This window comes from Biomphalaria glabrata, chromosome 11 (assembly GCF_947242115.1).
Source record: "Biomphalaria glabrata chromosome 11, xgBioGlab47.1, whole genome shotgun sequence".
Lineage (NCBI taxonomy): Eukaryota > Metazoa > Mollusca > Gastropoda > Planorbidae > Biomphalaria > Biomphalaria glabrata.
Window position 1 is genome coordinate 7,928,564 of NC_074721.1, and position 25,076 is coordinate 7,953,639.

General features: G+C 36.2%; 1 protein-coding gene across 3 annotated transcripts; it reads left to right on the top strand.

Annotated features, from left to right (window-relative positions):
- Positions 1-221: 221 nt before the first annotated feature.
- Positions 222-21,743, top strand: LOC106068180 (uncharacterized). Of its 3 annotated transcripts, XM_056004761.1 has the most exons (4): positions 222-478; positions 10,062-10,099; positions 18,926-19,086; positions 20,093-21,743. In XM_056004761.1, the coding sequence occupies exons 3-4, from the start codon at positions 18,926-18,928 to the stop codon at positions 20,544-20,546; spliced, it is 615 nt and encodes a 204-aa protein (XP_055860736.1). In that variant the 5' UTR covers positions 222-478; positions 10,062-10,099; the 3' UTR covers positions 20,547-21,743. The 3 variants fall into 3 exon arrangements, with proteins under 3 accessions (XP_055860736.1, XP_055860737.1, XP_055860738.1); XM_056004762.1 differs by lacking the exon at positions 10,062-10,099; XM_056004763.1 differs by lacking the exons at positions 222-478; positions 10,062-10,099 and adding an exon at positions 16,271-16,486.
- Positions 21,744-25,076: the final 3,333 nt, after the last annotated feature.

A 25,076-nucleotide genomic window follows, 5' to 3' on the forward strand; every position in this document is an offset into this window, starting at 1 on the left:
CAAAAAGAGGAGCCCACAACAAAAAAGATATCGATCGATCTAAAACGTGGGGGGGAAATTCAACGTTCGGACCATCGTCAGACGCCGACATCTGTTTCTTTTAATGTCATTGTAGATGTGAAAGATTCTAAGCGGTGTTCGGTGTGTCCATCAAACGCTATGGAAACAGGTGAGATGACTCCCATTGTCTAGGAAATGTATATAAGGAGCCCTAGTCCGCCTCTGGGGGCACACTTACTTGGGAGCGAGAGAACAGATTCATCTCTGATGTCAGTGGGATCTATTTTTTTTCTTCTTCAAGACTTCGCCGTGGACTATGTATACTGATGAACCAATGCAAGGGACTTAGCTGCAGGAAAGATTCAATGTTGGCTTTCGAATTGTTCGTTGGTGAACCAAAGACCTACGCTATAGGATAAAACAGCATAGAAATCATCGGTGACCAGAAGACTACGTCAATGAATTATCAGAGCTATATGTGAGTAACTTTATTCTGATTTTATTTAGCTATGTTATTTTTTTTTCTAAATATAATATTAATACTATGATAATATTTAGTAGAATTAGTCTATGATTATTTCAATTGATTTGATACGATGTGAAAACAAAAAAAGGCGCGTGTTCCCGCAATGAGCAAGGCTTTCAGACTTGCCCACTTTGGCTACAGTAAACGTATAAATGTACTTTGACAAAAAGAGAAGCCTTCCTATCTGGATGTTAGACAATATCTACAAATGTTATTATTGCTTTTCTTTCATTTTTAAAGTGTTTTTTGTTTAGATTTCACCTTATCTAATAAATATCTTTTTTTTTTGTAATGGGGTGCTATAGCATTTTTTTTCTTTTTTTTTTTAAATATTTTTTTAATTTTGTTTTTTTCTTTTTTTCTCTATTTTTCACTTTCTTTATCTCTTCTATTTGTTTCTCTCTCTCTATATATATATATATCTAGCTCTCTCTCTCTCTATCTAGCTCTCTATCTCTCTAGCTCTCTCTCTCTCTAGCTCTCTCTCTCTCTAGCTCTCTCTCTCTCTAGCTCTCTCTTTCTCTAGCTCTCTCTCTCTCTCTCTAGCTCTCTCTCTCTCTCTCCCTCTAGCCCTCTCTCTCTCTAGCTCTCTCTCTCTCTAGCTCTCTCTCTCTCTAGTTCTCTCTCTCTCTCTCTAGCTCTCTCTCTCTCTCTCTAGCTTTCTCTCTCTCTCTCTCTAGCTCTCTCTCTCTAGCTCTCTCTCTCTCTCTCTCTCTCTAGCTTTCTCTCTCTCTCTCTCTCTAGCTCTCGCTCTCTCTCTCTCTAGCTCTCTCTCTCTCTAGCTCTCTACTCCTCACTTTTTTCAATCTCTCCTTCCATGTCTACTCTCTTTGTAATTTTACTTTTCTTTAACTATGAAATACCTTTGAAGTTTAAGGCGGTAAAAGTATATATTGTAGAGATTACATCTCCTGTAATTTAGGAAAATTCTCCCCTTTTTTTTTATATCGTTTTTTTTTCATTGAAAAATAGGAGTTGAACAAATGAGATTAGTTTAAACCATGGGCGTGTAATTTTTTTTTCTATCAAGGGCCACATAAAAAAAAATTGGAATGGGTTGCCGCATGTTTATATATATAAAGTGGTACATGTAATCAATTTCTCTCTACTACCCAATACTTAGATTTTGTTTTCTTAACTTTGGAAGTAAAAGATATGGCTCTATAACAAAATGTTATTTCATACTTGTGTATACGAGATCAATCACATTGGTACAATTGCTTCATACGTAGTTTTATGTTTAGCCTATATTGATTATACACACATTCTTGACCTGCTAATATCGGTTTTAAACCCAGTGTTTCTCAACCTTTAATTCGTGACCTGTGAAGAAAAAGAGACTACGCCACCCCTTCGCCCCATCTATCGATCTACCAGTTATCACTACGACTCAAACCAAGTATTTCTTACTTTAAAACAACAACAACAACAACACAGTTTATGTAGTAGTTGCCCATAAAGTGAATACACTACATTCATGAGGAACATTCAGACCTGTCGGTTTAAAAGTTTTTTTTTACATTAGTTTTTTTATTTTACCTCTCATGGTTATAATTCTAATTTTATCACAGTGCCTTTGAGCCTATATTTTTGTTTGTTAACTGCGCTCTATAAATTAAATTATTATGATTATTTTTAAAGTAAGTACAGCCGGGTAGAATCATCCTCACAAGAAGAAGGTCATTTAGTCCAAATTCAAACATTTTTTTATTACTATGTTCTGAAGATGCTATCACAATGCTTAAAGTATTATTGTGCTAGGTAAAGGTTAAAATACTTGGACATAATGCAAAACAAAAGAGAATGATATTTTTTTAAAAGTCGATTAGGAGAAAAAGAGTTTAACGCTTAGGTCAAATTTAAAGAAAAGAGATACAGAAATACAGAAATACAATCGACAGAACTACTATACGCATAACTAAAACCAGCATAAATACAACCAGTAGAACTACAGTCAGCAGAACTACAATCAGTAGAACTACAATCAGTAGAACTACAATCAGTAGAACTACAATCAGTAGAACTACAATCAGTAGAACTGCAATTAGCAGACCTTCACACAGCACATTTACAACCAGCCGATCTACAATCAGCAGTACCACACAATCAGCACAACCACAATCAGCAGAACTACAATCAGCACAACTACAATTAGCAGACCTCCCATCAGCAGTACCACAATCAGCAGAATTACAATTAACAGACCTCCCATCTGCAGTACCACAATCAGCAGAACTACAATTAGCAGAACTACAATTAGCAAATCTACAATCAGCAGAACTACAATCAGCACAACTACAATTAGCAGATCTACAATCAGCAGACCCCCCATCAGCAGTACCACAATCAGCAATACCAAAATCAGCAGAACTACAATCAGCACGTTTACAATCAGCAGAACTACAATTAGAAGACCTCCCATCAGCAGAACCACAATCAGTAATACCACAATCAGCAAAACTACAATCAGCACAACTACAATTAGCAGATCTACAATCAACACAACTACAATTAGCAGATCTACAATCATCAGAACTACATCTAGTAGATCTACAATCAGCAGAACTACAAGCAGCAGATCTACAATCATCAAAACTGCAATTAGTAGATCTACAATTAGCAGAACTACAATCAGCAGACCTCCCATCAGCAGAACCACAATCAGCAGTACCACAATCAGCAGAACTACAAATAGCAGACCTCCAATCAGCATTACCACAATCAGCAGATTACAATCAGCACAATTACAATCAACAGAACTCAATTTTTTGAGAGAGGCCTAATTACTTTGAGACTATATTGAAAAAAAAAAAAACACATTCAAATAACTCCATGAAACATGACAGTGATTATCGTTCTTGAACATATGAGTAGCCGGTGTAGTGAGACAGATGAGGCGCTGCAAGGATTGGCTGATTACGTCTACAATAAACTTCTAAACTACTGATTAGCTGATAAGGATCTTTGAGAAGTACAACTTGTGTATTGGACCTTAGTATAATGAACAAGAACTTACTTTAAAGAGCATTAATGTACTGTTACTTTAATGAACAAGATATTACTTTTATGAAGAAGAACTTACTTTTTTGAACAAAAATTACTTTTATAAAAAAGAAAGCTTACATTTATGAACAAGATCTTATTTTCGCAAACAGTATCTTACTGTCACGTGCAAAACTAGAGGACCACGTTTTATTAAAATTACATGGGTTTTTAACCCAGTCTGGGTGATTAATGATAATCCTTGTTAGATTAACCTCAAATAAAATGTGGCACTAAAGTGAGACGGGTCTTCACATCAACTATTTTTATAGACTTCTTCTCTATCACTCTCCCTCTTTCTCCCTGCACTTCTTTTCATTCTCTTTTTTCTCTCTTTCTTTCTTTCTTTCTTTCTTTCATGTTAACCTAAACATATTCTCACTTTATCATTCTGTGTCTCTTTCATTTTTCTCTCTATTCTCCTCGATCTCTCCTACCTCTCGCTTCTATTTTTTCACCTGACTTTCTCTCCTACTATCCACTGACTGACTCCTCTCTCTCTTCTGTCCTCAATTCAATCATCTGTTCACCTTTATTTGTTTTCATTCGCTTTCCATTTCTCTTCACTCATCCTCTCTCTCTCCCCCTACCTCCTCCCTCTCTCTTTCTCTCTCTCTCTCAAATTTTATTACTTTCTCATATTTGTGTCTCACACATCTATCAACCTGCAAAATACCTTCTCTATTACAGAGTATTATATCTGCATTAATTAATTAATTTCTTTGTTATCTCCCTTCCAAAACGAAACATTCTGATCTAAAGACAATTCAAGGGTTGGTCCAGATATAGAGAAAGTACCAAGTGAGGCGTACGTGGGATTTAACCTCTAACCTTTGATCTAACTTTTTCCTAAAGCAACGAATCAAACAATGTAGACACTCAGACCTTATGTTTATTTCTCGCGTATAATGTTTACTACAGCAGACCTTACTTAGTGGTCAGTAGGGATGGCTGCCAAAGGCCCCTAGTTTTAGTATAAAGTTTACACTACAGTCAGTGTTTCTCAAAGTGTGGTCAGTAGGGATAGCTGCCAAAGGCCCCTAGCCTTAGTATACAGGTTACACTACAGTCAGTGTTTCTCAAAGTGTTTTACACGTACTTAGAGGGGTACGGAAAGAGTTTGAAGGGGCTACGCGTTTCACCTCATTATCAATGATGATGTTCAAAAATACTTACTTCTTATTTGCAGTTCATAAATTACTATAAGAAACGATGGGTTTTAAACGCCATTTTTTTTATGAAACAAACTCAGAAGCGGTTTTTTATTACATTCAAAGAATAATTTCTATAAATATCAGGAAATAGATAGGAGTGTGACAATTTCCACCGACATGCACTTTTTCATCAAAAGATATTTTAATTTTTTTTTGGAAAAGGAGAGATCACCGAAATACAAAATTAACAAATTGCTTTACTTAATTGTTGGAGAGCTATAATCCTTATGTTGCAATAACAAGAACAAAAATTTAGTAATATAATTTTTATTTTATTTTATTATGAACACTTATATCTGTCTTCTTGTTACTTTGATTGTTATTACAATCAATCCATTTTCTTTTTATTAGAGGGGTGCTCAGCGTTTTAAAATTTCTAGAAAATGGGTACTGTTAGGGCCCTGTTAGGCGCTTCCGCGCTGTACTGCATCCGAAGAAGTCAAACGGAGGTAACTCTCAAATAACGAAATCAACACAGATGAAATGCCAACACTAGAAGTTAGTCGACACTGATAGTGAATGTCGAACAGGAAGTTTAATACTAACGAAGGGCACCATCAAAGCTAAATCTCTAAGATCATAAAACCTGTCTCTCTCTAAAGCCTTCAGAAGTAGTCTGTTTAAATTTCGCTTTTCTTCCTAAAATCCTATTCTTGTTTTTACTAGTCGCGTCATTGTCTCTAAGTCAATTCTTTCACTTTCCATGGGATAATTACCTAATTCTTAATTGTGCCATAATAGTACACATATGTCAAAAATGTGGGAACCACTCGTGAAGTCTTAAAGCAAGGGTTCTCAACCTGTGGGTCGTGACCCCTTTGGGGGTCGATTGACCATTTGCCAGGGGTCGCCTAAGACCATCGAAAAAATGAATTGTTTTTGACCATTTTTCTATTGCTGAGTGTGTATGCGGAAGGGGGGGGGGTCGCGGCAGAGTGGGGGGTTGTAAAAAGGGGTCGCCGAGCGTAAAAGGTTGAGAACCGCTGTCTTAGAGTAATGTAAAGACTGTTGACGTCTTGCAAATAAAGAGCTATACAAAATAGAAAGTGGTAACTGAGGTTGTTGTTTTTTTTTTTTTTTAATATGAGCGACTGATTTCATGATCTAATGATGAACTTGGACGTGAGGTCATGACCTCTTTTAAACCATTGATTGCTCGTTCAACTGCTGTGTCTTAGTTTGTATCTCACTGCATTATGAAACACTAACTAGAAATGTAGCATTAGTTCACAACTAGATAACATTCAACAGATTAGTAATCGAATTACCAATAACTAAATACAAACATACATAACGCATTCACTATAATAATAAAGATATCTTGACACTACTATATCATATATACTAGTGGTTAAGCGCTTGGCTTCCGAACCTGGGGTTCAGGGCGTGAATCTCGGTGAAGACTGGGATTTTGAATTTCGGGATTTTCATGGCACCCTTGAGTCCACTAACTCTAATGGGTACGTGACTTTAGCTGGGGAAAGTAAAGGCTGTTGTTCGTTGTGCTGGCCACGTGACACCCTGCTCGTTCACCGTGGGCCAAAGAAACAGATGAGCTTAACATCCTCTGCCCCATAGATCACAAGGTCTGAAAAGGAAACTTTTTTTGTCTACTTTGCTCTATCCAATGCTAGAACAAGATGGAACACGGACAAATCCATGACTAAGTTTCCTTAAGGAAAACATAAAAGTAGATAATCCTTTATGTTATCCATATGGAAAGTTGGTGTGGATTGAAATCTGCTACAGTATATCCACTGACGTAAGTATATTCAGTTATGTGTAAGATCATGCTACATAGGATTTAAATATCTACGAATATCTTCAATAAGTATAGTTTGGGGATATCTTGGACTGCATTGGCTTTAATAATGGCTTTTATTATTTATTACAATGAAATCTTACATTAGTATCATAATAAAACGTAAGCACTTAGCATCATTATACTTTTATGAAACTTACCACGAACTGTATTATAAATCAGATTGTGGTGACCATTTCATGTATCAATCTTCTATTAGCTTATTTCAACTTTTTTAGAGTATTTAATGAACATACCGTTTAAAACCTTAAAACTATATATTTTTTGATAATTTTTTTTTAAAGATTAATCTATTGACTTTGTCAAGATATTTGCGCTATAAAACTGTGTTGGACTTTAAAAAATATTTTAGTATCGGTCTTTTGTGAATTGATCGAGGTGCCAACAGAGGGGTGTAGATTCTTTGCAATTAGTCATAATTAAAAAAAGGTTACACGTGATTAGCCGGCCATGTGAAATACCTGCAGATGTAAAGGTTCATTATTTTTGTTTGGGAATTGAGCTCACTTTTTAATTTAACCGTGACCAGTCGTTATCGAAGACCACACCGCTGACCTGCAACGTTGCTACCTGTGGGCAGTGGAAACCATTATGCCACGTCGTACAGACCTGTTGCTAATAGTATTCACTGCCCACAAGTTTCGACCTTGCAGGTCAATGTTCAGACCTTGTTTGAAAATTGGTGTCGATTAACAAAAGGGGCAGCACATTTAGTAGCATTCTTTAGATCCAAACAGAGAACACATTAAAATGAGTTAAAACACCTCGATTTCTTCAAAAGAAAAAAAATTGTCCTGGAGGACATATAATAAGATGCTAGGACTTGTACTAAATACATTTTTGCTGAAGATAACTATAAATGGGACAGACACATTATAGTGTTTTCAGCAAAATGTTATTTGGTCTAGACGCCACACTTTGTGTTTTCTTGATTACAAGATCAGAGTAAATGAATGCAATAACATCCATGTAAACAATAGTTGGCATTGTGTGATACTCAGCTCTATAAAAAAAAATGTCAGAGCGCTATGGTCCAATCTCATTTGTGGACGAGTGGGGGAGGGGGTATCTGGGAGAAGGTTTTTCCGTGCTGCCTTTAGTAAAAAATAACTCTGCTTGAGTAGGGGGTCGAACTAGAGCTCCCTTCATAGGTAGCCAAGCTAAGCCAAGCGTACTTAGCCTCTCGACCACGCATTCAACGATAATACAATAACCTTTTAATTTCGTCCATGCATGTGCTAAAATAACAATTAAATCTTTTTAAGATTTCCAATATTCTTTTAAAATCAATTTATTTTCGTTCATCGTTATTGAGATTATTTTAATATTTGCCATGATGGTTTATCTGAATGATTATCTTCTTACTAACTTAGATCCTCCAGCGCCGTTCGGCGCATTGGGCGGCAAGCTGGTTCCATAAAAGATCTGTCACTGACAATGTCTGAAGCATCTTCCCACCTGGTGTCCGCAAATCGGAATGATTAGAAAAGAAAACATCCGAAATTGTGTAGCTTAAAACTTGTTTATAGTTTGTTTATTGTTTGTCGCGTAGTCTGTTGAACCTTTGGGGCTCCACACATGATCTGTTGACTGTCTTTCTCCATTCCTCTCTGTCTTTGCACACACACACAAACACACACACACACACACACAAGAACTGAAATGAACATAATTGTGATATTTTAATCGATACATTAATCTAATTTACATACTGTTCACCCAGAAGCATAGCAACCACTCGCGAAGAGATTCGTATGCCAGGGTCTATGAACATTAGTCGCCCATAGGGGCCTTTGAATGAAAAAAAAATAACTGTACAAATTTAAATGTCTCAATTTTTATATCATGTATTAACTTTAAAAGCCGTTAATGAATTGAGTATTACATAATGATTTGTAAAAGGTATTACCTGCATTGGAATGCCTTTTAGTAAATGTACTAATAGAGCATGTCTCCATTTGGTTTTTATGACACTCAAACTTCAGGAGTTTGGGGGGGGGGGGGTCATTCTTGAATCCGGATACATGGGTACTTTGCTACATTACTTTGTTCACCTTCTTTTGGACCAACCTGCATATATCATTATTGAAATTCTCATTCTAAGTAGAGTATTCTCTACTCCAGGACCTCAATTATTAGTTATAACGTCTTACGTGACAATGAAATAATCTAAAAGTTTTTATTCTTATTTTATTTAGATACAATTTTGTTTCTTTTTATCATTATGAACATAAATATAGAAGCAAAACAATTACTGGGGAACATCAACAGGTGAGCTATAATTTCTACTCCCTAGATGAAGGTTTTCAGATTGCATTGAACCTAGTACATTAATCCAGATATAGAATTCTTATAGTGTGGAAGATGTTTTGCTAATGAAACTACATAGTGAACCACGTATATAGTGTCACTGGTAGAACATTATTTCGCACTATAGCATCGTCCGTCAGAGTGTTCTTCATAAAGGTAACATTTATAGTGATATATAACTTTCTTTTAAACTTGTGTATTTCATCTCTGATATAAATTCAATTATACAACATGACCCCCACGAAATATACAACACAATCCAGTGAGAATATACATGATCCAATGATGATATGATTCAATAAGGATATACAATAGGGATAAACAACATCATCTAATGAGGATATACATCATTATCCAATTAGGATATACATCATCCAATGAGGATATGATCCAGTGAGGAAATGATCCAATGAAGATATCATATGATCCGATGAGTACATGGTCGAAAGAAGACATGATCCATTGAGGATATACCTAAGGCCTTAACCTTTTACCTACAGTTAATACGAGTGTAAGAAGCTCACTACTATTGACTGGAGGCAAGAGGGCAAAGCGCCTGCATCTTCACCTGAGGTACTTGGGTTTGAAACTAGTGTGGAGTAGAGTTTATAGTTCCATTTTAAAAAGTGGAAATACTATTAAAATCTACACGATACCAGAGTGTCAAAGGTCTACATACTCATAAGGTAGCGTATTTGTTTTTCTATGTCTTCATATTATTAACTTAATCAATTGTAATAAAGAAATATGGTGAATCTAAAGTATGCAAGTCACAGGTAAGTCCAAAGTTACAATATAATCTAACAACAACAACCTCCTTATCATTAAAACCATGAGTACATGGCAACTAGAAGCACATGTTTACATTTACATTATTTGATATGCAGCATATAAATTGGAACACGAGCCCCAATGCATATTTTCTTTTTAGACTCGAGGACAGTGCCTTATCTTATCTTTTAAACGAGGCATTTCTCTTTACGGAATAATTAGTTATTACCCCCAGAGCCCTCGCGACAGCTGTGCAGTTACGCGGGTTCCACTATAACCTTTACACTATTTTTAATTATTATCTAAAGTATACAGTTTAGTTTATTTCTGATTTTTTTTCTTTCTTTTGTTTCATTATACTGAACCTTTCTTAAAGTCGACACATTACTGTCGAGGCTCATTAGTCTTATTTCGGTAAGTAATTGTTCTTCTTTATTTTGTTTATATTAAGGTAATAAGTATGAGTTCAGTCCTCTATAATACAGCGCTTCTCACTTTCACTATGTCCTGTATTACTAAAAGCGATTATTCATAAATAACACTGGAGATTAATTACGTTGCTTATAGGTTCTCTAGATAAGATGTGCAAACACCTTAACTCTTTCTCTCCTATGAAACGATACAATCGTTGATTTGGCCCCATTAAATTATTTTTTTTTTAATTTAATAACATTAATTTGTGTCAGATATAAAGAATATGCATTCGCCATCAATTCTATACCAAATAAAATATTTTCTTAAAACAAAGTTATAAAAGTTTAATCATAACAGGGAAATTGAACTGCACATGAACAAAATTAATAGTTCCGTAGGATCACGGAGAATAATTACGAGTGAAAATATACAACACCTATATTTCGAGATGTAGGTCCATGTCTATAGCTTTCTGTGGACACTGCACTGGACTTAGTGGACAAATGGAACAACAAGGTGCTGAGATATGTTTTGCATCAGACATTATTACATTCAGCAGTGCTGTATAGTGTCAGGTGCAAAACACTTCTCGGTACTTCACGTCATCATAAGTACCAAGTACCACCTTGGATGATGAAGTATCAAGTCTATCTGGTAACATGCATCAAATATCCTTTTCAGTTATTTCTGATAATAGGATCTTATGGTACACATTTGAATCTATCGAAATTCTGAAAGTGGTAAGACAACCAATGAGACGATGGTTATCAAATAGTGGAATTGTTTTGTTTTTATTTGGTTTGTTTTTTTGTATTTTAACGGTGTTTAATTCATAACTTTCGTGTAAGTTTTTCTACCTTTGGGATTCTTACAAAATTATTTGATATTCTTTTCGTCCAAGATTTAAATCATTTAATGTAACTGTTAAAATGTGTATGTGTAACTAAACAAGAAGATCCTTGAGACTTTTTACGGCGCGACTGTACAAAATCTGCCAACATAGGGAATAACTTGTTGGCAAGGCAACGCCTCATCTAAACTGTTGCGACGTCTAGAAAACATCATTAAAAAAGCATCAAAAATTACACTCACAACATTACCACATTTAAAGGAACTTTTTAAACAAAAGTGCCTAAGAAAAATCCAAAAAATCTTGGAAGACAACGGCCACCTGCTCCATCAGAACTACGTCAGGTCGTCAGGAAGTGAGCGACTGCTGTCAATCAAAACAAGAACGGAGCGGTACAAAAACTCGTTCGTACCTCACTCGGTCAGACTCTATCACCGTCACTCATTGATCAGGGAACATGAAATGCACCAAGATACCTGTGTGTAGTCGCTGAATGAACTCTTTATGTTGTCTGTTATATTTATGTGTATTTTTCTGTTGTGTTGTCTTTATATGAAAAAAGAGTCCTTGTAATCACAACAAATTTCCGTAAGGATCAATAAAGCAGTCTTAGTCTTAGTCTTAGTCTTAGTCTATAGTTTAAAATATAGAAGAAAGTGTTTGGGAAAGTGTCAGCCTCTTAGAACCTAGTTTTCGTTTTTCTTCAATATCCATCCCATTCCATTCAAGTTTTCATTAAAGTACTTTATATGATTTGCATTTGAGTGTAGCCTTTTCTTAGAAAAGTAAATTACCCATTTCAGACCATATGATCTTTAGGACAGATGATGTAAAGGCCATCTGTTAACGGTTAAAGAATGTGCCATGTGGCCAGCACAATGACCAACCGCCTTAACTTTTCCCCAACTAATGCCAGGTACCCGTTAGAGCTGGGTGGACTCAGAGGCGCCCAAAGATCCCAAAATTAAAAATCCCAGTCTTAACCAGGATTCGAACCCGGGATCTTCCAGTTCAAAAGCCAAGCGCTTTACTACTCAGCCGCCACGCATCCTTACCTTTCCAAAATGATTTCTTAATCCTCCGTTAGAAATACGTCTAGGCGTGTCTACAATATAATGCTGGAGCTAAAATAAAGTTTTTAAGATCAAATTTGTATTTATTTATATTTAACTCTTGTGATCATGAGTACATGTTGTTAGGACTCTCCACAGTTTTGCTATAGTCGCTATATATGTAAAAAAAACAAGTATATAGTGTCTGTAGTAAAAATTTGTGTGGAGCCTCGATCGTCGATTGCATGAGTTGCAGTCTTGGAACAAATTTTGTGGAAATACATGCTGCTTCACTGCATAGAATGGGATACATGTAGTTAATGGTCGTTGATTTATAGCACCAAACTACTGGTCGTCAACTAAACCGATGTAGGCGTTATATATCTTAACTTATAAAACTTAAAACAACTGGACTCGTCTGTCCTCTCTGAGACCTCTGACGACAATGCCGAGTATCTCGCATCATTCACAACCAATCACTAGACTCCTCACACACACACACGCACGCACACTCACACACATACATAAGTACATACATACATACATACATACATACATACATACATACATACATACATACATACATACATACATACATACATACAGCATACATACATACATACATACATACATACATATACATACATACATACATACATACATACATACATACATACATACATACATACATACATACATACATACATACATACATACACATACATACATACATACATACATACATACATACATACATACATACATACATACATACATACATACATACATGTGGCATTTTGCGTCTAGATGGATAGTCTTTTACATTTGCAACTTTTTGTGTGACTAAATAGGCCGATCCTTGATACACAGTTGCGATCACAGATTGGACATATGTAATCAACAGGCGCCGTTGCATTTTCACCCTTCTTTCTGCTTCTGTTGTGTATGGCATCTGCTATCCGAGATCCTTCCTTTATGCTCTCTCTCCATGTGGATCTATCCAGTGCCACTTTTTCCCAGCTGCTAGTGTCGATTTTGAAGAGCTTCATGTCGCGTATGCATACATACATACATACATACATACATACATACATACATACATACATACACACATACATGCATACATACATACATACATACATATATTGCAGGGTACTCCATTGAAAGAACCTAATTTGTTTTTACCTGCAGATAATATGAACGTCTATATGGTTTATATTGACTGTCGGTAAGGACCTTTTGGTTCAAAGCTACGTGTGCTATGGCTAATAAAACTAGATGGTTATATCACAAGACTTAAAAGAGAATAGAAATATATCTTATGTCTTATGTGAATTATTATCTATAACAGAAAGTTCGAAAAAAAATAATTCCATATAGTATTTTCAATGTTATAAACATTTCATGATATGTTAGACAGCATAGGAATACACATTGACGAATAGGATACTGTTTCAATTTAATGATGAAGCCGCTAGCAAAGGGGAACAATCTTTATGAGGAATATTCACCAATCAAAACAAATTCAAACTTAGCTTTTCAACTGTTTCCTAAACTAGTTTAAAGACGTCATCTGGAAATCAAATTTGCGCACTATGAACCTATTAATGTCTTCTTACCCTATCTTACCTTATATTTTATATACGTTATATCAAAAAGAAGATAATGTCTGATTCTACAAATTTGACGGATCGAAATCGTACTTTCGACTGACGGATTTTTTCAAGGACATTAAGTGAGTAAATTAAATTGGAATTTCGAAATCTATGTTTTCACGTTACCCCTTAGTTCTGACGTTAAGCGCTTTTTGTATTCGGCTACCATGTAGTTCATTAATTTATATATTTACAACATATGGGATGTGTGTATGATTGGCATCAAGCGCTTGACTACCTATAGAAAGAGATCGGGTTCCAATCCCAACTCGAGCTGAGCTGTCTTCTGCTGGTTTCTCGAGGCAGAAAGGACACATGCCCCCCCCCCACTTTTTTTCCTAACCCTAACTGTGTACAGATATTCATTGCTCGTAACATAAAACGAATCAATCCAAATTAAATACCAATTAATTAATTAAATAGTGGTAATAAATTAATTTTGCTTTTTATTGAACAGAAAATGAAATAAATATTACAGTATTGTTAGTAATGGCTGTGAATGTGGATCTGTTCTCTTTAGTGTGGGCTTAGGATTCTTGTATTGAAACATAGACCTGAGATAGAGCGGCATGAGAGAAAATAATTGACAAAACAGACATTGAGACATCCAGACTTAACAGAAGGCAGCATGTTATCCATCTGCTATTCAAGACTCACCAAAATATGTTGATAAGATTCTCATTCTTGAATCGGTAGCCATTCTATCATAGGTTAAAATAGTAGAATCGGTAGCCATCTATCATAGGTTAAAATAGTAGAATCGGTAGCCATTCTATCATAGGTTAAAATAGTAGAATCGGTAGCCATTCTATCATAGGTTAAAAAAGTAGAATAGTGGCTAATGAATATCTGTACACAGTTTCAACTTGGCTAATAGTGGCTAACAATCACACTTCTTTTAATTAAGGATGGTTTCAGCTTCCTGGTCATGTGGTATGCGCTCTGGTCTCGATTGTTCCGTGTTCGAATCTCAGCCACCACCACCACCACCACCATCCCTTTCCCCGCCGTCAAGCGTTTGGGGGTAGGACCCAAAAATCTTCAGAACTTAAAGACTGGTCGAAACATTTAAGAGATTTTCAAAAACATTCGATCTTTTATAGATTCTTCAATTCTTGTGTTATTCGCCGTAGTTTGTAAAAATAGTTTGTAATGTTCATATTAATGAAAAAGTCTTCTAATTCTAAAGCCTACTAGTGACTACGATCCAAACTCAACGCTGGGTCCCATTTACCACTCAGACTTCTTCTTCTTCTTCTAGCCAGCTTTATTGCTGCTGAGCTGTGAGCTCTTTTGCAGACTGTGCCAAGGAAAAAAAAGTGTGCTGTTTTCTTCAGTTGTTCAGCACTGCCGTACAGGGTGTTGGTTATGTTGGGCTGTGTTGGAAGTAGGGTCTGCCTAAGGTAGATTAGGGAGGGGCATTCAAAGAGGATATGGTTTACGGTTTCAAAGGGGTGGGCGCAGTGTCTGCAAAGGGGTAGTTGTGTGGAGTTTATTTTGTTCAGGTGGTAATTTAATAGTGGTGTGTGTCCTGTTCTTAGTTGGAAGATTGTAGATTGTTCTTTGCGGGGGAGGAAATACGCCCTACAATACGCCCTATCTTTTGTACAATTCAAATGCACACTTCTCTTTGTTCTAGCTGTTAGACATTTTCGTTAATTTTTGCATCCATATCCTTTCTCTCTCTCCTCTCTCTCTCTCCCCTACCTCTCTCTCTCTCTCTCTTACAAAGCTTCTATCAACTCAATCCGTCTGTCTGTCTGGTACCCATTTTTGCATTTTTGTACGCGTTATTTCTCCCACTTCCCATTCTCGAATCAAGCTGAAACTTTTGCCAAATTATTCATTGTCCCTAACAAAACATATATCATATTTAAAAACTCGACCAATCTAATAATTATTGGTAATTCATATATTGTTTGATATGGTAAAAGGGAAAAAAATCGCAAATATTGTGAAGTCTATATACGGTTCTAAATGTGCATTTCTTTCCCTTATGTAAGCGTTGTGTGTGTGTGTTTTTTTTAAAGTAATTTTTATATTTTATCATGTTCTATATCTCGTCCTTTATGTTATCAAGTATTCCTCTGTACCTGGTACCAGTTAGAGCAGGGGTTCTCAACCTGTGGGTATCGACCCCTTGAGGGGTCGATTGACAATTTGTCAGGGGTCGCCTAAGACCATCGAAAATATGGATTGTATTTCGTGTATTCTTCTACTGCTGTGTATGTTATGGTGGGGGGGGGGGTCGCAGCAGAGTAGGGGATAGTAAAAAGGGGTCGCCGAGCTTAAAAGGTTGAGAACCACTGAGTTAGAGAATGTCGTGAATGCAAGTTCTATCATATTCCACCCACAGTACAAAATCGGGAAAACCCCTTTGATTTCCTATGACAAACAAAAAAAACAACAACAACAAACGGCGGGTTAACGACCTTAGTTTGGTGTTGCACTCTTGTTAAAAAATTATTCAGAATTCTGTGTTCAAAGCGTCTGCACATTACTGTATGTGTGGGTGTGGGGGGGGGAGGTATAGTGTTCACACTTCAATGCACACTTACAAAATCATTGATAAAATGTCTGTCTATTGTCTGTATTGTGCTAGATAGTGAGTTTAGAACTAGAACAGCTTATGTTGTAGTTGTACATTTTAGAAGAACTGCAGCTTTTAGCATGAATTTGTTTTATCTATCTACGAATTGGGATAAAATTATCTCCTGAAAGTTGGTTGGAATAGTGTTATTTCTTTGTCAGCGAGCGACCTGTTAGTGAGACATTTACAAGGACCCAGCTACAGTAAAGCTTCTAAACGTATTCAGTGTAATTGTTAAAGGTAAATAGTACGTTAATTATAAGCTCATTAAAATTTATTATATCGCGCGAAGATTTCTCTGAAACTGTCAATGGTCTTTGATGTACGATACAATAGTATATATTAAACTTGATTTTTTAAATGTAATCTATATAGAGCAGTGATATAACGTTACTCTTGCTCTATGCTGTTTTGTGCAGTGGCTGAGTGATAAAGCGCTTAGCTTCCGAGCTGTGGGTCCCGGGTTGGAATCCTGGTGAAGACTGGGATTTTTTAATTTCGGAATCTTTAGGGCGACTCAAGTCCTTTCAAGTCTAATGGGTAACTGACACTAGTTTGGGAAAAGTAAAGGTGATTAATCGTTGAGCTGGCCAGATGACACCCTCGTTAACCGTGGGCCACAGAAAAAGATGACCTTTTTATCATCTGACCTACAGATCGCAAGGTCTGAAAGGTGAACTATTTTCTATTCTGTTTTGCAAGTAGGAAAGTTTAGTTTTAATCTAACAAAGAATGAAGTAACTTAACAGCTAGAAGAACATAAGAGTGTGCTTAAACACAGACATAAACACACATTGATGTGGTGTGTTTATAATTATATGAAAAAACTAAACTATGATAAAGATGTTCACAAAATGTATAGCTTTTTAATCAGCTCATTACTCAAATAGTACTCCAAAACGCTGGCCTGAAAAACATACACACATTTCTCATGGAGTCCCAGTTGCGATGGACAGGTCAATAAGTCTTAGTTGCTTTCTGTATAGTACCCATGCTATTTAACTTTAGTTAGGCCAATTTTAGAATATGCATCCTCTGCTTGAGAACCCTCAACTCAAGAAAACATAAAGAAACTAGAACAAATACAAAACAGAGCAGTGATATGCGGTGTGGATGAATATTCCAATTTGATTAGAGAAACACCGTTAGTAATATCATTAAACTTAGAAACACTTCAGGACATATGAATAAAAAGTAAAGTAACTATAATACATAAAATACTAAACAATAACTTACAAATATAAAAAACAAAACCTAATGAAATACTCAGAAAGACATAAAGATAGAGGTACATTTCCTACTCCATACACTAGAACAAATTCGTACAAGTGCTCCTTCATTCATAGTGCCATTAGAGTACAGAATGAGTTGCCTTAATCAGCCAGGAAAACTAACGACTTAAACTCGAATTTTGTAGGCAGGCTGAGCTATTTATTCCGCCCCATTCTCACATGAAGGCGTCCAAAACACTACTGACCCTGGACAGACAGTTTTCGAATTCCTTTTAAAAAGATGCGTCATTTGGTACTGTGCTTTTCGTTTGTCTTTGATGTCATCAAAATATTGTAAGATTAAAAAAAAAAATCATTCTTCCATAACAGCACGACTAACATTATAGCACTGATCTATATCAATTACATAATTTTGAAAATAATTTTTAGCGTCCCCCATAAGGGGAATAGACGCTATTAGTTTTGTGTGGTCTGTCCGTCCGTCCGTCTTGTTTAGATCTCGTAAACTAGAAAAGATATTGAAAATGCGACATCATGATATTTTAGACCTTTCAATGTTCTGATGCAACGGCTACTTTTTTCTTTTCTGAAAGCGAAAAATTTAATTTCAAAAAACAACTAAGCAAGTATTTTTTTCATAAAAATACACCATTTTTACAACTACTCACTATTAATAGTAACAAACACGGGAGGTTATTTAGTAAGGGAGATGACCATTTATCATATTTTTAACACATTTATGCAAACGGTTTAAGATTCTTGTCAATTTGTGTGTTTTTTGTTTGTTTGTTTTTTTTACAATTGTATTGCTAAGTTAAATAATTAGATCATTTAGACACTCATTATAAGACATCAGTTAGGCCAGGTTCACATCTAACTTCACCTTCCCTTTCACCTATCCTTTGGTCTGCTGGACCGTTGGGACACCACACAAGATCTGTCAACCTTCTTTCTCCATTCTTCTCTGTCATTTGCCTTTGATTGATCCGATATTCTTTCTGAAAATATTGAAACCTTCATTTTTACATGCCTGGGTGGACCACTTCGGGGGCCGATTTTGAGTTAGTGTTTCCACACAAACTGTCTTTGTAACCTTATTATCTAAAAGGTTTTTGTTAAAATATTTGTTCTATCATTCCGAATATATGCACTTTTATTCAAAATAGTTCTTACAATCTAATAATATTTTCTATATATACTTTAACTTATGTAATATTACACTATATTCACTTTGTTAAGATCAACATTTGTACTTAATGCTTAATATTAATTTTGCGATAATACAAATAAGTTTTAAAATATTTGTATTATTGTCATATCATGCTATTTATTCAAATGTTCTAAGTAATCCATCTGTTATTAGGATAATTATTCTTTGTATTATGTAAAATATGTGTTCTATTATGTGTCTGTTATGCTAAAGCATTTCTATTTATCTCCTCTTTAGATGATTGTGTCCCTTGCCATTTCACTCGTGGTGTTATTACCCTTGAGTTTGGAGCAAGGACCAGAGTTAAGGCCACAACTAAATTTACATTTTCTTGACCCAAACCCAAACGCTGACCCAGAGTCATATGACGTCGACATTGAGACACAGTTAAACTACTTGTAAGTATGGATGTAATGTGCCGCAAAGTTTCAGCTATTCAGTTTTCGATTAATGCAGATTCTAAATAAAATTCATCATGGGCGTCTTTTTTTTTAAGAAATCTGGCAATCTGCATTGCTATTATCGAAATTAAAATTACTATCGCTATTAGAGGAGGCGTGAGTGTAATGCGATTGGCTTCCAAACCGAAGATCCCGAGTTCGAATCTTTGTGAAGACTGGTATTTTCAATTGCAGAGTCGTTTGGGCGTCTCTCAGTCCACCTAGATCTAATGGGTACCTAATTTAACAGTTGATGTATATCGCTGAGAAAAGAATTACTAGCTCGTTGGGAACATGGGAAAACTCTAATTTGACCGTTTTATTTTTTCGAAGTAAAAAAAAATTAATGTAAATTTGGCTGGAGACTATATCTAGGTCTGGATCCAACATGGCGTAATCAGCCGATTTAGCTTCATTATGCCATATCTGAGTAAAAGTAAAGTTGCTTCAATTTTATTGAAGTTTATAAGCGTTGCTTATATTTTACGTAAATCTAATATAGATTACATCGAGACCAATCGTCATTGTAGGCCTCAAAACTGATTTGCAACGTAACAACCTGTGGGGAGTGGAAACCAATAGCTCTTTGTCACGTCGTAGAGACGTGGCATCGATCTATTGGTCTAAACTGCCCATAGATTGCGACGTTGCTGGTCAGTTTTCATGCCTTCTATGACGATAGGTCTCGGTTCGATACCCGAATTGAACCCGAAAAAGTGTTAATTTTTTTTTTCTTTGATTTTTTAAATTATTTTTCAAGTTTAATAATGGAGTAATTTGTATAAATGTTGTTTTTTTTTTGTTTATGTTACTTGTTAAATTTCTGCCATTTTAATTTTAGTATCAACAAATAGTACATGTCTATTTAATTTAGCAATTCCGGTATCTCATTGTAGAGAAATATAGATATTGATAAATGTAGATCAGTTTCTTTTACTTATATTGTGTCTGTTTTCTTTTCAAGATTCTACACACTCACTTGCAAAGCTTCTGACAATGAAGTCATCGTCCGAGTAACTCCCAGCGCCCAAACCACAGAATTTGTTGACAAGGATGTGCAGCTCGGAAGTACAATGCCTGATGTCCAAAGCTGCTTCCTTCATGGTCAAGCTCCTAGTGTGAACTGTAGCAAGTTTGAATACTGTGAAACCTCCAATGTGTGCGACATCTCTCTACTCTCTGCCTGCCTACCAGCAGATGGCGCTTCTAGCTGGGATAGGACGCAGTACATTGACCTGGCCTTGACCCTCCGCCAGAAGCAGCTTTACGTTTTAAGGTGTTTAGCGCTGTGTGGGGATAGACTTCCTTCTGGCGCATCTTTAAGGCGCCTTGATGACTTTGTATTAATAACATTTGCGGTTGCCTTCACATTTAAAACTTTTGGCATTGGAGTTGTTCAAAGACATTTGGAGTGGTGATCTGGTAGAAACGTTTGAAAGACATTTTGTATGAAGTAGCAATCATGTAGTGTATATTTGTTAATTAGTAACAATGATCAAAATACTTATTACAACGGTTTTATATACATGCTTACGATCATTGGCGAAGCTAATGTCGAATGTAAAAATGCAAGGGCTCCTAAGGAGGTCAAGCCCCCCGGGCCCACAAATTCCTACGCCGCAACTTGTGGTAATGTTATTTAGGTTGCCTAACAAACCTGCAGATACAGCCTACTACCTCATCTTCTCCAAACCAGTTTTTATTTTGTTTATGAATTGTGCATCATTGTCACATTTTTTTATTTTTTACTAGCCCTATAAGATCACTGCCTGGGTTGGTGTCCTCATCGCTTGTCTATGCTTAAATTATCGTTTTGTATGTTATTATTAAGCATTGCATGTCATTGATGTGTCTGTTGGTCTTAATAAGTTCTTTTTGTTCATAAATCTTAAAAGTTATTTTATTATTTACGTACGAGTTGTTGAGTGGTTAAGCGCTTGGCTTTCGAACCGGAGGTCCAGGATTCAAATCCTGATGTAGACTAAGATTTTAAATTTCAGGATCTTTAGGGCGCCTCTGAATCGACCCAACTCTACATTAGTTGGGGAAAAGTAAAGGCGGTTGGTCGTTGTGCTGTCCACATGACACCCTCTCTAACCGTCTGCCACAGAAACAGATGACCTTCACATTTTCTGCCCTATAGATTGCAAGGCCTGAAAGGGAAACTTTACTTACTTACAAGTAGTGTCTGTAGATCAGTTACAAACTATGTGTGTCTAGCTTTTTGCTTGTTGACCAAATACTTCTCATGAATATAAGCATTGTGATGGAGTGTGTGCGTGTGTGTGTGTGTTTCCAAGGTGACAGTGAGAAGTTAGCTATTGGTTGTTGTCTATGCAGTGAGGATGATGAAATTATAATAGGCCCTGGCGTATTGCAATTGTGAAACGGCAGTCGACCCCAAGATATGAAACAGCAAAGAAGTTTTTTTTTTTTTTTTTGTAGTGAGTTGAATTTTGTTAAAATACCATTTTATATTATTACTACATTATTTATATCATTTCATCTCAAGTTGAATTTGTCTATATTGTAATAAAAGTTATATTTAGTTGTTTTTTTTAAAGATGTTTGTTTAAGTTATGTCAAGTTGTACAATTAAAACTATAATACGCTCACATCGCTTTAGTTGTTCTAGTAGTACAATACCAAAAGTCAACGACCGATCAACAACAAGGCTAAATGCAGATCCACTATATCGGTGGCGAATTACTTTTCTAGAGAAGATTTTTTCTTTTTTTTTGCAATGTCTCTTGTGATTAAAGGACCAAACCTAGATAGATCTACTGCAAGAGATTAAGGCTTTTATAATCACCACATACTGCAGCACTTTCAACCTTCTATCTACTTCTGGTGTGTACACCATTTGCAATCCAGGACTACGACACTCCCTTAATGCTTAACCACTCAGCCACGGCCCTTCTCTTCGCTTAGTGACTGGTCCAGACAAATGGTAAGATCATAGCGTATTGAGAAAACTAAAAGCTGGAAATTTCGCTAAACAAAAACAATTGGCAAATATATGTGTAATCGCACAGATTTATTATTGTTAGTCTAGATCTATTACACATTTAGTTATCCTTTCTTATCTTATAGAATCCAGACGTTACTTCAAAAAAGAAGATGATTACGTCCTATATGTCATGCATTTAGTCATGCATATTAATTAATGACCTAAATTCTGCTAAGTCACTGGTTTTCCTGGCTGGCTCAGCAACCCATTCCATGCTCTTATAGCACTAGGGAAGAAGGAGCATTTGTACAAATTTGTCCTAGCATATGGAACGAGAAATGTGATAAGATTAGATAAGATAAGAAAGCGTATTGAGAACGCTAAAAGCGTGAAATAGCTCTAAACAAACAGTTTGTAAAAAAAAAATATTTCTAATTGCACAGATTTATTATAGTTAGTCTAGATCTATTACACATTTAAATACGTGATATTCAAACTAATTGATTAGTCTACACAAAGAGGCCACTCTATAGAGACAACTCCGCAGAGGCCACTCCATAGAGACAACTCCGCAGAGGCCACTCCATAGAGACATCTCCACAGAGGCCACTCCACAGAGGCCACTCCGCAGAGGCCACTCCACAGAGGCCACTCCACAGAGACCACTCCGCAGAGGCCACTCCACAGAGGCCTCTACTCCACAGAGGCCATTCCATAGAGGCCTCTTCTCAGAGGCCGCTCCACTCCATAGAGGCCACTCATTTCAATATTTTTTTTTTCTTGCTGTTACATTTTTTTTTCCGTAGAAGTCCGCGAAGAATTGTTGAGTAAATGAGTTCAGTACTCAATGCACTTAACAGATTAACAGTCTAACAAAATTAATTACCAATTTATTAAGACTCTATGTCCACATCATGCCCATTATCATTATGTCTGAGGTTTAATTAGTTCTAATATGCACCATATTTAAGGTGAACAACGCAGCGGTTTCCAAATCAGGCAGTTCTCTTTAACAAAAAAATTTTTTTTCTAAAAGATATCTCAATGATAAGTATTTCAATAGGGCCTCTTAATAGACGAACAGCGTAATTTATTTGCATAAAGTTCAAACAGAGAAAGTAAAGGAACTAACAAATAGTCAGAGATTGAAACATAATAGTAAAATATAATGTAAAGTCAACATCACAGTAAGTCCGTCACGAGATACAATCGACAACTGTTTTGTCTTTTCATGCGTTTTATTTTGCTTTTGATAATATCGTGTCACCGTGCACCGGAACAAGACCTTGACCTGCTGATGTCACAGTGACATGACAGTGATGGCGTCATGTCAATGAAGGGAGACGTAAGTACGTAGATACTGGCGTTCCTGCGCAGTTCCGCGACACCATAGGAGCGCCATTGACATTGACATGTACTGGCCAATAAGACAATTTGTATTCGTTCATTGAATGCTATTTGTAACATCTTCACCTTCGCTTATCTCTTAGTCTGTTGGACCGTTGGAGCACCACGCAAGATTAGTCGACCGTCTTTCTCCATCCCTCTCTGTCTTTTGCCTTGGATGGAGCTTCTTTCGATGGCAGGCCCGTCCATTCTTTTCTGTTGTCTTCTCATCGCTTTTCTATGTCTGCCTCTTCTTTTTTTTTCCTGGTACTGTTCCCTGAAGGAAGGTCATTGCGAGCCCCGAACACATTGCAACGTCTACAGGAAGTGAATAGTACAATGGCCATCGGTATGAATGGCAGCTATAGGTCGAGTTTTTTTTTTATTATTTTTTTTTTGTGTGTTTTCTTTCTTACATAGAGTTATATTTATGTTGTTGAACCTAATTCTTATGAAACGATATATATATATATTATTGTCTTTCTCATGAACAAGTATTTCCATAGAGCCTCTAAATAAGAGTACAGTGTATTTTATTATAAAACTAGTCGTATATGAACATACATACGTACATACACACACATATGCACACATACACACATACATACATACATACATACATACATACATTATACATACATACTTACGCCTTACTTTCTACTTTATATATTAGATGTTTATTTGTTAGTCAAATGTGTTACAAGTTTTCGGATGTCCCTTCAGAGTTGAAGATAATCTACTTCCTAGTCCAAACCTCCCGCAGGACGACGGGGGATGGCAGTGGGCAGGGTATGAACTCGAGGCCATCCAGACGACCGAACGACAGTCCAGAGCACATACCTCACGACCTGGCAGCCAACATTTGGGAGAGGGGTTGGTAATCAAATCGGCCAGAATGACAACACTTTTATTGAAGAAATTACTTGCAACAACAAGGTGTAACATTTCCATCGTGTTACAAATATTGAGGTCAAGGTTTGTTTGTTACTGATCTTCCTGTTGGTCACGCTAAGCTGGCATTATCAGCTCCACTCACGTGTGACACGCACCATTCTTTGTTAGACGCCCTCCCGACACCACATTTTTTCTCTCCCCCCCCCCTTTCCACAAAACTTGCCATTAGTGCCAACTTCTCGAGCTCGAGTGCGTCACTGGCCACGTGATATCATTTCTTGCCCCTAGAACCGTAACCGCCCCCAACTGGTTGAAACCAGTGTCTAGGAATGGATACAAAGTAATAGAACAAGCAAAATATAAAACAAGCAAAATAAAAAAAAATACTTTAAAAAAAAGAAGCGTATCTAGGTGGAAGAACCCCATGTTAACCACCATATATCGTAATAATGTAGAATTTATTTCCCTTTTTCAATATCAAACAAAGTAATTATTTACCAATTGACTAATGTGGTTGATTCTTTAATCGATTTATGTTTAGTTAGGTGCTATAAGTAATAGGTCTTAACTTGATCCGAGAAAAGGTGTGGGAGAAATTACGTGTACAATTATTTAAGGGGACAAAACCCACACATACTTAGCCATATCAATTAATATTGAAGGATTAATTTCCCTTTTTGGTATCAAATAAAAAAAAATTATCAGTACATGTATATAA

Bases quoted from the DNA above. Each gene is read 5' to 3' on its own strand.
- LOC106068180 (XM_056004761.1), top strand. From the start codon at position 18,926: ATGATTGTGTCCCTTGCCATTTCACTCGTGGTGTTATTACCCTTGAGT. The intron at 19,087-20,092 runs GTAAGTATGGAT...TTTCTTTTCAAG, and splicing joins GAGACACAGTTAAACTACTT to ATTCTACACACTCACTTGCA.